At 37.6% G+C, this 15498-nt stretch overlaps 1 protein-coding gene and 1 long non-coding RNA gene across 3 annotated transcripts in view; one reads left to right on the top strand and one right to left on the bottom strand.

The window, feature by feature from the left end:
* Positions 1 to 600: 600 nt before the first annotated feature.
* Positions 601 to 1932, bottom strand: LOC147762526 (uncharacterized). Its single transcript, XR_015334097.1, has 2 exons — positions 1816 to 1932; positions 601 to 1640 (listed from the first exon to the last, which is right to left on the bottom strand). It is a non-coding gene; the product is annotated as an uncharacterized LOC147762526 (long non-coding RNA).
* A 919-nt stretch (positions 1933 to 2851) lies between these two features.
* LOC106164285 (prestin-like) overlaps positions 2852 to 15498 on the top strand; it is a 28362-nt gene continuing 15715 nt past the window's right edge. Inside the window, exon 1 of one of the 2 annotated variants that reach the window (XM_087011344.1) lies at positions 2852 to 3389. In XM_087011344.1, coding sequence (XP_086867470.1) covers positions 3358 to 3389 — 32 coding nt within the window. In that variant the 5' untranslated portion in view covers positions 2852 to 3357. Of the gene's footprint in view, positions 3390 to 11160; positions 12006 to 15498 lie in introns of those variants that run through there. The other variant, XM_087011343.1, reaches the window with a different exon arrangement.

Genomic DNA, 15498 nt, shown 5'->3' with positions numbered 1-15498 from the left:
CCAAAACAATCACTTTGCTTGAGTCAACAATATATTACGTAGAGCTCATAGATCCATATCTGCTGTGACAAAACGAAAAACGATTTCGTTCTCTGGGGGAAAACTGACAGAATGAAAACAAATTTGAACAAAAATGCGAATCATAAACTGTTTATGTTTAACTCTATTTAAGGCGCTCGACGGTGACAGGGCGAATAAGTTACGAGTATAATTGCCTTACATAAACAACTGATATTTTCTACTTGTTTCGAGGCCTATGACTGTACACTATGTTTATTAATAAAGTAATACTATCACTCGTTATTGATAAAATAATAAAACATATTCTGGCCTCTAATAATAATGCGGCCCTACGCCGTGTGTTATCGGCGCTATGTGTTCTCTCGATGGTCACATTTATATTTTAAGATGGTACAGCACCGTCCGAGACTGACCCCAAAGATAATTAAGAATTTCTCTTAAAATGTTCGAAGATGATTGGCGGGTTGTTATATGTGTGATCGTTGCACCATCCTGTATGCGGGTGTTTTAGTTATCATGTTTTTTTCCCTTTAGAATGATTGTGCTACCAAAAACAACGTTAAATAAAAAACAAGTAAATGGATTAATTACGGTTTATTTTTTCTGCAAGTACCCATGACTAATTCCACACACTTACACGCACGCATGCACACACAGGTAAGAGCTACCAAATGACCTGCACTAAACACATTGAAATTATGCCGTCATCAAAGTTACGAACCTACTATGTCAGCTTTTTAAGTGTTTGGAGGACACAAGTTCGGGAAGGTGTAAACACGTAACCTAAACAAACATTAAATGAAAGGACCAAGTGACTCATTCACAACATTTATCTGTTGACATTAAAGAGGAGTGAGTTACATTCAAGAGAGTGTCCCAAAAACCGAATGAGAAGTGAGTTTGGGTCCTATGGTCTCTCCCGCTCTTTTGTCCCCTCTTACTCCGTTCATCGCTTACTTAAGTGTACAAGTATTCTCCCTCGTTTTTTCCACACTCCTTCTCTTTTATATCTTTTGTGGGGAGTCTACCGAGCATTTCACACTATATCCGTGTGCTTACTCATTTTCCTTACAACTAGTTCAATTTGTATTGTACATTAATTTGTTTTCCAATCCATCTTCTTCCGTGTATAAGTAATTCAACATTATCCATTTTTTTCTTAATGATATTCATTTATCTTAACACACTTTGTATGTACAATGTATCAAAGCATCTCATAAAGATGTTCATAGAAAATATAGTAGACCTGCCTCTACGTTTCTTTCTATTCATCTCTGGTGAGTACACACCGGTCAGTGAGGTATGAAAGCACATCGTCCACCCTGGAGAGTATTTATTACGCCTGGACAGTCTAATTTGCAAGTCCAGCTTTACACTTTGTCGCTTCTCGTATCACACACCCGCTTCTTCTCTTTTTTTCAATTTACGCTCGTCAGCTATCACTCTGTCTTTTCATTTATCTTGACATCTTTTGTGAGCGGCCATGTGAACAAGCACAAACGTGAGATGCGATGCGACAGCATGTGTATAAACATACGGACACTAGCTTGTCGTAATAAATAAACTTAATGGCCGAAGATTTGTCTTGATACAAATAGCGGTAGAAAATGATCATAAAACTGAAAAGTATAAATACATGTGTAAATAAAATAAGTACATTATGTATTACATGTACTTTTCCATTGAAATATAGTGATTTTTCATAAATTGACCTCGGTTTTCAACCATGTATGCACGGAAGCATAAATATATGGCAAATTTCCTAGATATAAATGACGATCCAAATATGCTTACCTGGTCAGTCTGCAAGCAGGCAAATACGAAAATACAAAGATCAAGCTTAAGATATGAAATCAATACATTACTAATATGCGTTAAGAATTATAACTAGAAAATGCTGACTGGACAAAACTCTTCAACAACTAAGAGTAAATTATCACGAAACGGGGGGGGTCAAGCAATGTTATGACTGTTAACACTGAAAACAGGCTAGGCGACTGAGAATTAGTCTGGGTGGGTGGGGGGGGGGGGCGTCTGACCTCCCTTTTTTATCGGGGTTTAATCTAGAAATACGCCAAGCGTCAGTCATGTTCGCCGTATCAGATTGTGCGGTATTGGTCAGCCTTTTCGAGAAGTCTACGTATAATAGGGTTTAATCTAGAAATACGCCAAGGGTCAGTCATGTTCGCCGTATCAGATTGTACGGTATTGGTCAGCCTTGGGCATGGATCGTATCGATACGGAGATTAAATAATAAGATTGGTCGTTTGAAATTAGCTTTACGCTCTCGCACTTTATGCGTCTGTCCATTAGTAACGCACGTGAGGTATGACACAGAAAAAGCGTGCTGGGCAGGATGTTATCAGTATGTTTTAATCCACGCTTTGCTTCCCTCGGTATCATGTGCATGCACTGGTTGATTTTGAATTTTGCCAAGGGGTTGGGAGGGGGGACAATGATGGAATTTTGTCGAGCGAAGCGACACAAATGTTTAATAGTGCTTAATTTAATGCTTGTATTTACGGCACAGTAATGGCAAAAAAAGGAAAGAAAAAAAAACGGCTTAGTCTTGTTTCAGTTGTTACACGTGTGTGTGGAGGGAGTATAGGGAAAAGGAAAACCTCCCGAGGTAAGTTGGAGCGTAGCCCACTGTGGTCTCCTGTTTGCGCTACTGCGTGCCCAGCAATGTGTTCAGTATTTTTCCATTCCTTCTTATTCCTTGTCTCCGTAATTTGCTTCACATGGTTCACCATGTGCAACACTGCCTCTTTGGTATTTTGGTCTCTTGTTTTTTTTGTTTGTTTTGTTTTTTGTGTGACCATCTTACAAAAGGTGACGGCACTTGGTGGATAAGACAAAACATCACTGAAATGAATATTTTCCTGAATTGTTTTAATAATTTTCTGGTGCTTACCTACTATACCTATACTTGCATGCAAAAAGAACTTTTTCAAACGTCCTGTTGTAACGTGTCTCAAACACTTATTCTGCGCCGCCTATTGTATTTACACTTTTTTTTTCGTCAGCAGGGATATTACAACATCACTTTAAAATGACTAAAAGCTCACTCACATCAATCGCATGTCAACAAGAAAGGCGTGAAGATTGAACACGACAGACATCGATGATGAATACTCAGCACGTGGTTAGATGTTCATAATGTCTCTCCGACACAGTTTACGCTTTTGTGACGACGGTCCTGTAGTGGTGGGGTCGTTTTGTTCGTTATGCTATTTCAACAGTCTTCTACGTCACTCTTTCGGCCAATAAAAGAACCAGCGCGTCGTAAGAGAGCTCCTTTCCGTTTGATAATCACATTGCTTGCATCGAAAAGAGATGTCAAAAATATATTCTGCGGAAATCTTAAGGTACGTTTTATTTGATTGAAAACAGAACTTCTTTTGGTAAAGTCAGTACTATTTCTTTTTGGCGTTTTGCCTGAAAAAATATTTATGGATTTAGAATATTCATCCAGTGAATAACAATATACAAAAGATTTGCAATAACATTAATAAAAAACGTAATAAAATGAATTTCGGGTTCAGTCAGATGAAATTGTCATATTCTGCGTTATATACGTGTATCTGACAATGGCAACCCTTAGCAAAATATAGAGGCCAGTTGCAAATTGCAAACTGCAATTCCCTTTTGCAACTTTGCAATAAGGCAACAAATTAGCAGCAATAAATTTTCGTGCAAACTCCTGCAAACTCATTGCCGCAAACTTTTCATTTTGCTAAGGGAAATTGCTATTTACAACTATTTTCTCAATGTTTATTAGCTTGGTAGTTGGATCATAAATAAAAATTATCAACGGCCAACTTTAGCGTAAGCTGACGGTATAAAAGTTTTTCGGCTTGTGTTTGATAATTTTCATTTATGACATTTTCTAAATCTTGTTTAACAGTATATGACATAAAAAACGGAGATATAAATGAAAAGATAGTTAGATAGTTAGATAAATAAGTTAGTTAGATAAAAAGTTAAGCAGGATAAAATAAGATGAGAATAAAATTAGAAATAATATATAAAAGAGTGTGCTTACACTCGTTATATTCCGGTAGTCGGTTATGTAACTACTGCAAAGCGGTAGCATTATTAAATAGGTTCACGAACAAAAAGCTTTTTCTTATGTAGGGCTTTTATGAAAGGCGACTAGAGGGAACACGGTAGGTAGTTTTATTATCTATTAAGAACATGTACTGAGTCTGAAGGCCTTTCTTCGGGTTGACGTAAGCTTTACAAACGTTTTGCTACTGCATAAATAACGATCTTTGTATCTATACCAAAGTAAGGAACATTTTGTTAAATAATGATAAGGGGGAAGGGATTGGTGTAACATGTATCAGGCCTAACCAACTACCAGACTCGGCACCTAAGGATCCAGAATTAACCGGTATATCGGACCACACTACCCGTTTTCAAGGTGTGTGTCAGATCGCATTTCGGAGTATCAGTCAGAACACCGACAGGATAAGCCCACGCTCGGCTGTCACCTTGATTATATAGTAAACGACTGTCGTATTTAATCACTATATGATTTTAAAACCGAGGGCATAAATTTGAAAGCCACCTAGATGAACCTTAGACTGCCACATCAATCTAATACAATGCAAAAAAGCCCTATCAAAAGTGGTTAAAACATTCAAACCGAATGTCGTAAAGTCCCCATATACCCCCATAGAGACAATGAAATAGAGTACTCTAAGTAATAGATAGACCCCTCGTCTGACGAGGGGTCTATCTTATTTAGACCACGGGTCCATTAGCGGGTTATTAACGCATTCTTGCGAGAAGTGTGGTTACGCGAGTTACACCACATCTGAGTCTTCTGTTCTTTACTTCCACTGTGGTCTAAAGTAAGAGTACAGTTTAAGGTTGTTCAGCCGAGCGTGGATGAGCCCGCAGTCGTCCTACAAAATTTGTTCTAGGGTATGATACTCCGATATGCGATCTGACACACACCTTGAAAACGGGTAGTGTGGTCCGATTTACCGGTTAATTCAGAATCCTTAGGTGCCGAGTCTGGTAGTTGGTTAGGCCTGTGTATGGACAAACAAAACAAATAATGGGCACTTAAAATTACTTGTAAAGCGCATATTAGTTGGCTTATGAATGACATCGGACAAAGACAAGACAAAGCTCTGATGACATTGAAATTGGCCTTGGTCGGGTCGCTCCCGCTGTTTCTAATTCCAACCCGTAGAATGGTATCACTATTGCTTAAAAGCAAGAAGTAATAAATCGATTGTGCATTTCCATGTATTACCTCGAACATGCTATTACGTTACTCAGGCTCTCGACAGTTAGCGTGGTGTCAGATTGATGGGAAGACACCATCCAGTGAAGTTTGCTTAGATGAATTTGGATCACGCACGCTATATAGCGTAGCCTGAAATATTAGACTGAAACATGTGCCTTTTTACAGGAAATGATTTACAATATTTCTGAGACTTGAGATCGACGCATAAGAATTGTCTTCCTTAGGTGCATAACGGCCGGGCAATTTGAGTAGAGTAAAATGCACAAACAGGTAGGATTGGTGTCAGCGTCGTCATTTCCAAATAAATAAATACGCACGTCATTTTGATAGTCACGTGGCAAGTTTAATTGTAGTTGACTCTGGTGACAAAAGCGCAGGTTTTGGGCTCCATGCAGAACGGAAAGAGATGTAATTGATAGATCTGTCTTATATACTAGTATGTTACGCTGTTTTTAGTAGCACACCCAGTCTAAAGGGGAAACAAACAATGCTTAAAACACCCGGCCGCGGGTAGTGCAACGATCACACATTAAACAACCCGCGGATATTTTGGTACAAAGTTCCTCATCGTTATCCAGGAATGCTACAAGCGCAATTCAAGGCGATAATCTTTTCTTCTTCCAGCCTTTTAAGAGAAATTCTTAACTTTGTAGGGTGTCGGTGTCAGACAGTGCTACCCCATCTTAGAAGTAATAACTCTATAAGAATGCACTTGAATTTCACTCGCTAAGTGCATGGAATTTTAAAATGTCCACCTGACGGCTCCGAAATCCAGACTAGACTAGAGACAACTTGCTGCATTCTTGTTAAAGTCCCTTGAAGGCGTGTGGAAGACTCACCCATTTACATACTACATTATCATATTAAGTCAACATATTATCATTCACTTTCCCTCAGTCTCGCATGAATATTTATCATTCTGTGTAGGTTTGCCTGAGACACATGCATATCTTAAATCTGATAATTAGAAACCCTCGCCTGTTAACTATTGCATAACAATTAGTATGTAAATCAGTTTCTGCCACTGTGGCATGCGTATAGATTCCCTCTAGATAACGTGTGTACAAAGTCTGCATTTTGTACATAATAAAGGGACTTAAGATTTGGAACTGAAGATGTGAGGTCGTTGTTATATTCCCTCTTCCATGCATCAGTGACAAGCGAAATTTTAAAAGAACCTGGGTAGGGAGGAACATGGACTCCTACATCCTGTTAATATAATTATTTTATCCACGCTGTTTGAAATTACCTATGGTTTCCCCTTTTTCTTACACATATAATTACTTGTGAAAATAATCGTGTTCAGATAATTGTAGTAACCAGCCCAGCCGGTTTGGTCATGCTGAAACTGACGCTGTTCCTGAGTAAAAAGCGGCTTGGAAATGCCATAAGTTGAAATCCTCTATGAACGATCTAGTGTTTCTCCACAAGAAACGGAGAGCACGATTGTACCTGTAGTTAATCGGCATATTAAAAAATGCTTGTTCAGCAACGTACTGTTGAATTATTCATTACCTGTCAGTCATGGTATGTATTGTCACAGCACCATCATGCCTTGTTGAAGACTTAATAGTTTTTTAATAGAGGACGTCAGTTTTATTAACCTTGGTTTATTTAAGTGATTACTGATAAGGGGCATATTTAGAGATAAGAAATATAGTTATGTATAACGATGTGTCATCGAAACAAATTCTATCACTCTATACACGCACGTAGTTGCTTTCGACACCGATAGATGGCAGGCTTGAAGCGTGTGGCTTTAGAAGAATCAGAAACTTGGAGAATTTTGTGTAACTATTCAAATTCGTTCTGACTATTTTTACCATTTGATTGAGCGCCATATATAATTTGTATGTACGTATGCGTGCACCTTAACATAAAGGTACCTGCTTGACACTGGCGTGGGTTAATGGTTGACGACATAATTCTTTGTCAAAGTGCTATGCCGAAAATATTCACTACCAGTATGTGCAAGAGAGAAAGCGGGATATGTTTGTTCAGAGCGTCTGCGCTCATTTCAAAGCATGGTTTTGAAACATCTAGGCAAATCGTAGGGCAATTGTTATCGACAAATATAAATTTAGCGTTTTTTAATTGAATATTTTGAAAACCAAGCTGGCTTGGAAGGTCGAAATAGAAATATCGTTGAGATATTTTATTTATAATTTGATTCATCTTCACAGTAGTTATGACCTAACGATATATGTTATAACCACGGCACTAAAGCTTATATCCAGACAATATAATGATCAGTGTATATAAACAGTTACTTGCATGACTATACGAGCGGTGGTTGGTATGGGATATTTCCTTCGTTGCTGCACATATTGTAACGTAATGAGTCACGTTCTTCATTGTTTTCAATTCACATATTTGTAAAACATAGTTCAGTTGTAGATTTTGTCGTATTCATGATGGGGACCGATAGCAATGAATGTCAGTCGGGACGGACCAAAACCAAAATAATCTTTTAGAGAATGGCCCTAATGTGCTTGGGTCAAAGTTGAGCTGGTTGCGCATGCTCAGTCATCATACCGGGTTCCTTTACTGTCTTGCTACGTCGCTTAGGTGACCTAAAGTTGTTGTATTTTTTTTTTTTTAAATTCAATTTGTCCACCCTCAGCAGAATTCACATAATAATTATATTTAATAATTAAATCTAATTATACCAATCAAATTTTAGATCCAAAATTTGAGTCGCTGTTAAATATTTAGTGGAGAACTCGCGTAGAATGCAACCATATTTCAACTGCCACACAAGCTAACTGTGGGCGTCCGGGAGATAAGACCTTGTTACAATGTATCCCTACCTGTAGTTGTGTCACACCTCGGCCACAGACCAAACCTGACAATGACTTATAACAAGAACAACATCAAAAGAAATATGAACAGAAAATGTTCAGGCAGCGGTTGGAACGAACTGCTGAATTTGAATAATGCCTATGCCTTTCAACTCCATCAGAATTGAATGATGTATTGTGTGCCCTGCCACTTCAAGGCTATTGCGTTAATCGCGAGGGAAGACAAGCATCTTTAAATATCAATAGGATCCATTCGTCATGCAGTAACGTAGACCTTTTAGTAAGTAGCGCTGAAGAGGACTGAAGCGGTGCGGCGAACTTTCATGTTGTCCAAATGGTCAAGGCGCAACCAGAGGCGTAGCTACAGCTAATAGCATTTGTGGCAAGCATTGGAATTGTTCTTGAGGCGTTAAATTAAGGGGGAATTGGGTACTGAAGGTAAATAAAAAAATCTAAACAGCACCCCATAGTGGTTCTATGGTAATGCGTCGTATCGGCAAGATACCCTGGACATACATGAATAGAACCAAGGCAAGGTGATCGCGGTCATTCGTGGTTGAGAAATTTATCATATTTTTACTGAATTCTTCGTGTTTGTCTGCGTGTTTCTATACACAGCTATCTTCCACTTGTTATCCTATGGCTCGCAGTAGTCAAATTCATGTATAAATCATCAAAGAATATTACCGGGCGGATGGTTGTGCGTACGTCATTTCTGTTCCGAGCGGTGTGACAGGAATGGTAGTTCTAGGAATGAAAGACCGGAACCCATATGATAAGCACAGGTTAAGGGTGAATCGGAGTATTGGGTTAAGTATATGGGCCGAATGTCACCTGTGCAAAGTAATGTGGAACGGACTACGGTTCCCAGAGGAGGACCATTCACACTTGCTTCCATAGAAAGATGGGCAGTTTACAACAACAAACAGCATGGCGTTGTGTAGCTCGATCCTTTAAAATATCTCAAATAAAAAAGGTGATGTTTTAGCGTGTCCACCTTGATACTGGACGTTTTAATTTAAAATATCGACATGATTGCACCACTTCATCTTTCACCATAACAGTGCCTGTTATTTCATAACACCTTGGTCCTTTCTGTCAACCAGTGAGGTTTAACAGCTGCGTCTGTTGTCACGTGCAATCCATATATGCCTTTCCCTTGCCAACATAAAAAAACATGCATATTTGATTGAGCAGAAATTTGTAGCAAAAGAGAAAAATAAAGCATGATAGTAGGGTACCTGAGCTAAATCTCAGTTATTTTTTAAATACTAAAATACTAAGGTGCCTCAAAATAATCTCTAAGGCATAAAACAAAGCTGTATGTGCTTCACAAAAGAAGGCAGTAAGGTATTGCATTTGCTGTGCAGTCGTAAACGCAATGGCCCCATCAATCTATGATAAACTGATTAAAATGCGTAAACCTGTTTTAAGATATTCTCTGTGCTGTAATTTGATTGTAGATTTAAAATGTTTTTATGCGATATAGAAAACGAAATGCCAACCAACAATTGGAATCAATGGGTGATACCACAAGGACGTGAAAATTATCACCAAGTATTAAAAACTATGCATTATCGTTTTTATTTAGTCTTGTAACTGATTGCCGTACCTGAACAGTGCTTGTTTCAATCCGAGTTTAATCGACATGGCATGAATGAATGTGTGTGTGTCTGTGTGTGTGTGTGTGTGTGTGTGTGTGTGTCAAGGGCGGAAGAAAGTCGTCTTCTTGGTTTTCCCGGTCAGAAATTTTCAAGTGGACACTGACAGGCATCTAATCTTTTCTGTCAAAAGACGGTCAAAAATGGATGATGGATCAACGAATTAAAGGTAATTTGGAAGACTGTTATGTATGCATGTATGTATGTATGTAGGTAGGTAGGTAGTTATCAGATCTTAGCTGGTCACCGACAACGGTATCCAACATCTAATCCTACCAGTAAATATATTACATATATCAGAATCGAATTGTGGAATCCGGTTTGATCTTAATGTGGATTAGTAAGCAAACCGTGTTCTGCATAACTGCTCATGAATATCCTCTTCACTCATGATATATCCATGGCTGGTTGATCTTCTTTTTGGACATCGAACGAGTAGCGCTGTTTTCACAACTGTAACTGTCATAAGTGAAGTGCATGTTTCACCTCAGCGTGCCTTTGTTCGGTTTGGTTCGGTTAACCGACACAATTATATAAAGATGTCCCCTTCTTGAGTATACTAGCATGCACGAGGGTGTAGCCGTAAACATTTATTCTGTTTGACACATACGCAAAGTATAGGAGTTGTCTTACACGGATCTGAAATACTGTTCACACTTTAGACGAAGACTAACGTATTTCATGTTGTTCACTCGGAGTGTTTACCGGTAAAAATATGCCTTAGAGCACTAGCTCACTACATGCAGTAGAACCAATGTGAAGTTTGGGTATTTTAAACCAAAAGGAAGCGTTTGATCACGGCACGGTGGGGAAACTGAATTCCTTTTCGATGTACTTAAAAGGGTGTTATGAAATAAGAAGTGTCTGTCATAGGAACGTTGTCACTCGACTAATTATAAAACCATTGGATTTTGAAGAATATCTGCCTTTGGCATTATTTTAAAATCACATTAAGACACATCTGTATTCCTATTTCGGTAGTCGAGTATTATGTTAAGAGGCATTTCATTTCACCAAATCTACGTCGTCTCTGTTTATGGATTCTTCCTGAAGAAATCACTTTATCAAGAGCATCATCAGGTATTCATTGCCTCATCTGCATGGCAGGTTGGGTTTCTACGAAAATAATCCATTTCAACATATTTGGTGATAAACACTTAACTGATTAAGTGTTTCATCTTGACGTATTAACTTCTCACTTAAGAGTTTCAGTAACTGTTTTGGGACAACTGCATGTGCATTATGGTTTGCGATGTCATCCTTTGGTTTGATTCTCCGGTATCCACTTGCGGGCGTTTTGTAATACAAGGTTCCAAATACTGGATGTTTGAGAAAAAATGATTCTGCGACGCTGAGCACAAATACCAATTTCTTAAGATATCCTGTTTTTAGATGAAGATATCCAAGTTCAGCATCAGATAAATCAGTGCACACGAATTTGCCGTGAATGTGCCTTTCCGTAGAAGAAATGCAACGAGCAATAATTTACATATTTTGACCCATCAACGGAAATAAGATCTCCCCACATCTTGGCAGGTGGTAGATATATTTGGCTAAGTAGCATAAATACTGAAGCATCGGTGCTAGTTTTCGCGTTTATATAAGAGAGCTCAACCACGCGTGCAAATAACACTCATGAGCTGGGCTACTCTACACGCGTGATCCCAGCTAGTAATCGCATCGCCGACCAAGGGAAGCTGCCAACACGGATTGATTGAAATCCTAGCAAAATCAAGAGTTGACATTGTCGGTCGAGGCGTAGCTGCAGCGTGAAGCACTTGGAACCGTAACACGCGTAAACTGGAGTAGCATTTCAATCGCGTCGTTTGCATGCAAAACACGTGTCACAACCGACAATCCCACTTCCATTTGCATGGGTATTTCACAATACGGCCAAGGTACCCGTCTTTCCCGTCACTGCCAGCTGTATTATAGGGTTTCGAGGGTTTTTATTAAATGACCGGATGACGACATTCCAAAACTCTGAGACATAGCTTCGTAGCTACCAGTAACTGTTCAAGAGATACCCTATCGTGCTGCGAATTAGTCACCCATTTCATTTCAGAAAAGAAAAACATTTTTAGTCTGCCAGACATAATGACGCTCTTCATCTGCAGCGAACGTTGCTTGGAACCGTTGAGGGCATTAACGGCCGCATTGGGGTATCGCTTTCACTGACACTAAATGGAAGTATCCGCGACGAACACTGCCAATGGCTGATTTACGACAATGGCGTTTGTCTTACCTTTTTGCAGAACGGTAAGGTTTTCTTATTTCTCCATCCTCAGGTTGTACTGTCCATAATTGCCCTATCATATAATATATTTGTCACGTGTAGACCCATGGGAAGTGGTCCTTATCCTTTATCATAAATGCATACTTCTCTTGCACATGCCATTTAACTCATACATGGACATTAACTTTCTAAATGTACCATTTAATGAATTCGTGATGAACTTTTTTATTTCTCACACCAATGTCAATATGTATTTTAATGCCTGTATTTCGGTAACTAGCAGTTTTAAAGTTGGACGCAGAGACAAGAGAAGAAAAGTAAAATGTTTCATAATAATAGCTATTTTTAAAACTGTTTAGTGGAAGAATGCAGATAAATTCGGTTGACATTTAATGTCTATCTGGATCCATCTTAATCAAGGAATTATGGCAACTGATATAAAAGCAAAGCAGATAAATAAAATATTTCGGTGATAAAGAAACTAAACAAAACCTACAGGGGTTTACCGGTAAACAAGACTAGGCTTAGCCTTTAATTAATCGATAAATCCACAATTAAGCTGGACCCAGATAGACATTAAATGTCAACCGAATGCTTTTGCAACTGTCGGTCCATAGAACAAAAGGCTTGCAAAATCGCAATATAAGCCCAGAAATATGTAGTATGTGTAACAGTGGGCTTACATAATTATCAAAAATAAATCAATAAATAAATAGACAGAGTGAGATACGAATTGGAGAAAAACTGCTGATATGCAGAATAAGCAAGCAACTTAAAGATAATAATAATAATAATAAACATTTTTTGTCTCATATTTACATGTATTGCCCTTATTCTTGGTTTATTGATTAATAAAACTACTCCCATAAATTCAAACGTCCCATTTTATGCTGATTAAACCATTGGCGAAACAAACATAAACCAAGTTCATAAAATTATTAGAGAATAAAGCGATCATTTTTTTCCTGTGAATAATTTAAAGATTTGCAGTCAGTGCTTTCTACTGCACCCTAATCGTTTAAGAACTACAGCACGGGTGCAGGTGTATGAAATAGCAAGTAACAGTTGTAAGCCATAATGCGACATCTCCAGGTTTCAAATATATATATATATATATATATATATATATATATATATATATATATATATATATATGTTCGCCTGCTTATAATTGTCATTTATTACTTTCCTGGCCAGAGTGCGTTTACTTGACAAAGAAAGAAAAAGTAAAGCACAATAGAAGATTACAATATTCATCATAAGATGTTTTGATATAAAAATGCGTCCGGTACAACCTAAATTACTGAATGAGATAACAGAGAACGTGAATATTGTAAAGGGATAGATAAAGTCGACTTAGGAAAATATGTGTAATTATAACCAACTGAGCTTATGAAAGGTAATATAGCACATGTATACAGGTCGGAATATAAATGCACATAGGGTCCCGTACGTGGCAAATGACCAATGTTTGTTTTCCTTTATAAGTACTGTATTTTTCAAGCTCATTATATGCTGTCCATTTTCATTTTTTAGATAAACCCCATAGTGTTTTGTACAGTTTAGTACTCTTAAAACTACTGTGCGTGTCATTCGGTTTCAACTACAAAATGTGAAGGGGCATAATTTAAGTTGTTGAAGAAGCCAGGAAAATTAGTTACTTGTTTTGTTCACCAAAATGTTCATAAATTGTTCTCGCAAAACCTTTGTTTCAACTTGCTGACGCTTGGAGATCGAATTTTGGCAAAAAATTTTCACCATTGTGAGAATTTTTTGTTAAGTTTTTTCAGTAATGCACGTTAATTATAAAAATTCTCTGAACTTATTTTAATTTGAAGTTTTAATAATTAGACGTTCTTTAATTGTATTATCTGTATTTATCATCGCTGTTATTTTTTCTTGATATTTTGATACCATCGCCATTGAAGTTTCATCGGCTCTAATTTGTTTGTTCATCTGTTTGTTAGTGGAAAAGGTTCATTCGTACTTTGTACGTTTTGATGATCAAAAGAAAATAAAAATGGAATAGGAATGATAGTAAAGCAGAATTTATGGTAATCATCCAACCACGCTATAAACACTTAGCTGAAAGGATATCTGTACAAAGTGGATCTTCATTAGTAAGGCTTTACCCCATGCAAAAATTTGTTTACTTTGATACTACCTTAACGATGGATAACAAATAGCCAATGTAAACCAAACCATGCATCATATAAGAAACAACAGCACTCTGCGCAACAATCTAACTGACTACCACTGTAGTCTATTTCCTAGTATCTTCAAGACTTGATTACTGTAACGCCTTGCTCTGTGGTTGCAGATAAATCATTTTTGTCCACTTTTACATCTGGCCCAGCTAGGCAAGTCTGTAGACCATGAAATTTATGCTCTTATTTTATGGCCCTCCAACCTTTTTGCAAACCTACATGTACTTGAATGTCATTTGTGTTTTCATGTACGTTGAGAGTTCTGTTAGATCAGAGCCTTACGTTGTCATCTTGTAGTGATCGCTCAAAGGTTGAGAAACTGATGACTCAATTCATTTCACGAACTATATAGGGTAAAAGTATTCGACATGTTTTTGATCATTTTACATCACTGCCGCGTATGTTTTATGATGCGTATCGGGAAGTCGTGAGACCATGTTGGAAAATGTTGGGAAGCCGCTGCATATGTTCAGTGAGCGTAATAAAAGTAACATTAGTCCCTGCAAAAACAATATGGCACCATATGCCACTGGTATCCACATGGTATTTGCTTTTCAGTTGTATGTATCTGTCTGTATTAATGATATCCATGCTTTTTATTTCCTTATTCGGGGTTATAAATTGTATTTGTATTTTTAATCTCTCTCTGGGAAGTAATAGCCGACAGCAGTATCGCACGTTGTAGTGCACATTATAAAAATTGACGACCATAAACAATTGTTGTCATTGTTGTCAGGGTTGGCTTTTTTTGCTTTACGTATATTAATTTCTGCGAGTATACCGTAAATGCAACTAGGTTTGGATAACGAAAATTGCGCATGTCTTGAGGCACATCGAGTATTGACACGTCACAATAACAATTATAAAAAAAATTCTTATACAGCGCATTCGATTATGAAACATTTTACAGGGTTTTACGGGTATATAATATAATATTCTTTAAATTAATACTAAAAAGAGACAAACTAGGTTTAAAAATTCAAAAACATCAATTTCAAAATCTACTTAAATGTGAGTTTTTAGAGAGAGTTTAAAACGGTGAATCACTTTCAGTTCTAATATAAAAAAAGGTGGTTGGTTCCACTTTTTTGGGACGTAAACAGTAAAAGCGTTGTCTCCATATCATTTGAAACATTATTTCTCTATTTCAGAGTGGTTAAATATAAAATTGTTGAAAAGGGAGTTTAATGTATAGTTTTCCTATTCCAAGCGGTTCAAACTGTAGAACAACATCTGCAAGGCAACTTGCTGTTTGTGCTGCAAGGCCGAAAATTGGTTGTATGAATTAACTATTTAAGTATAATTAGTA

The sequence above is a fragment of the Lingula anatina genome, chromosome 4, assembly GCF_051362555.1.
Source record: "Lingula anatina isolate TDL-2025a chromosome 4, LinAna3.0, whole genome shotgun sequence".
Lineage (NCBI taxonomy): Eukaryota > Metazoa > Brachiopoda > Lingulata > Lingulida > Lingulidae > Lingula > Lingula anatina.
Note: the sequence above shows the minus strand (reverse complement) of the source record. Positions and strands in the feature narration are given on the sequence as shown.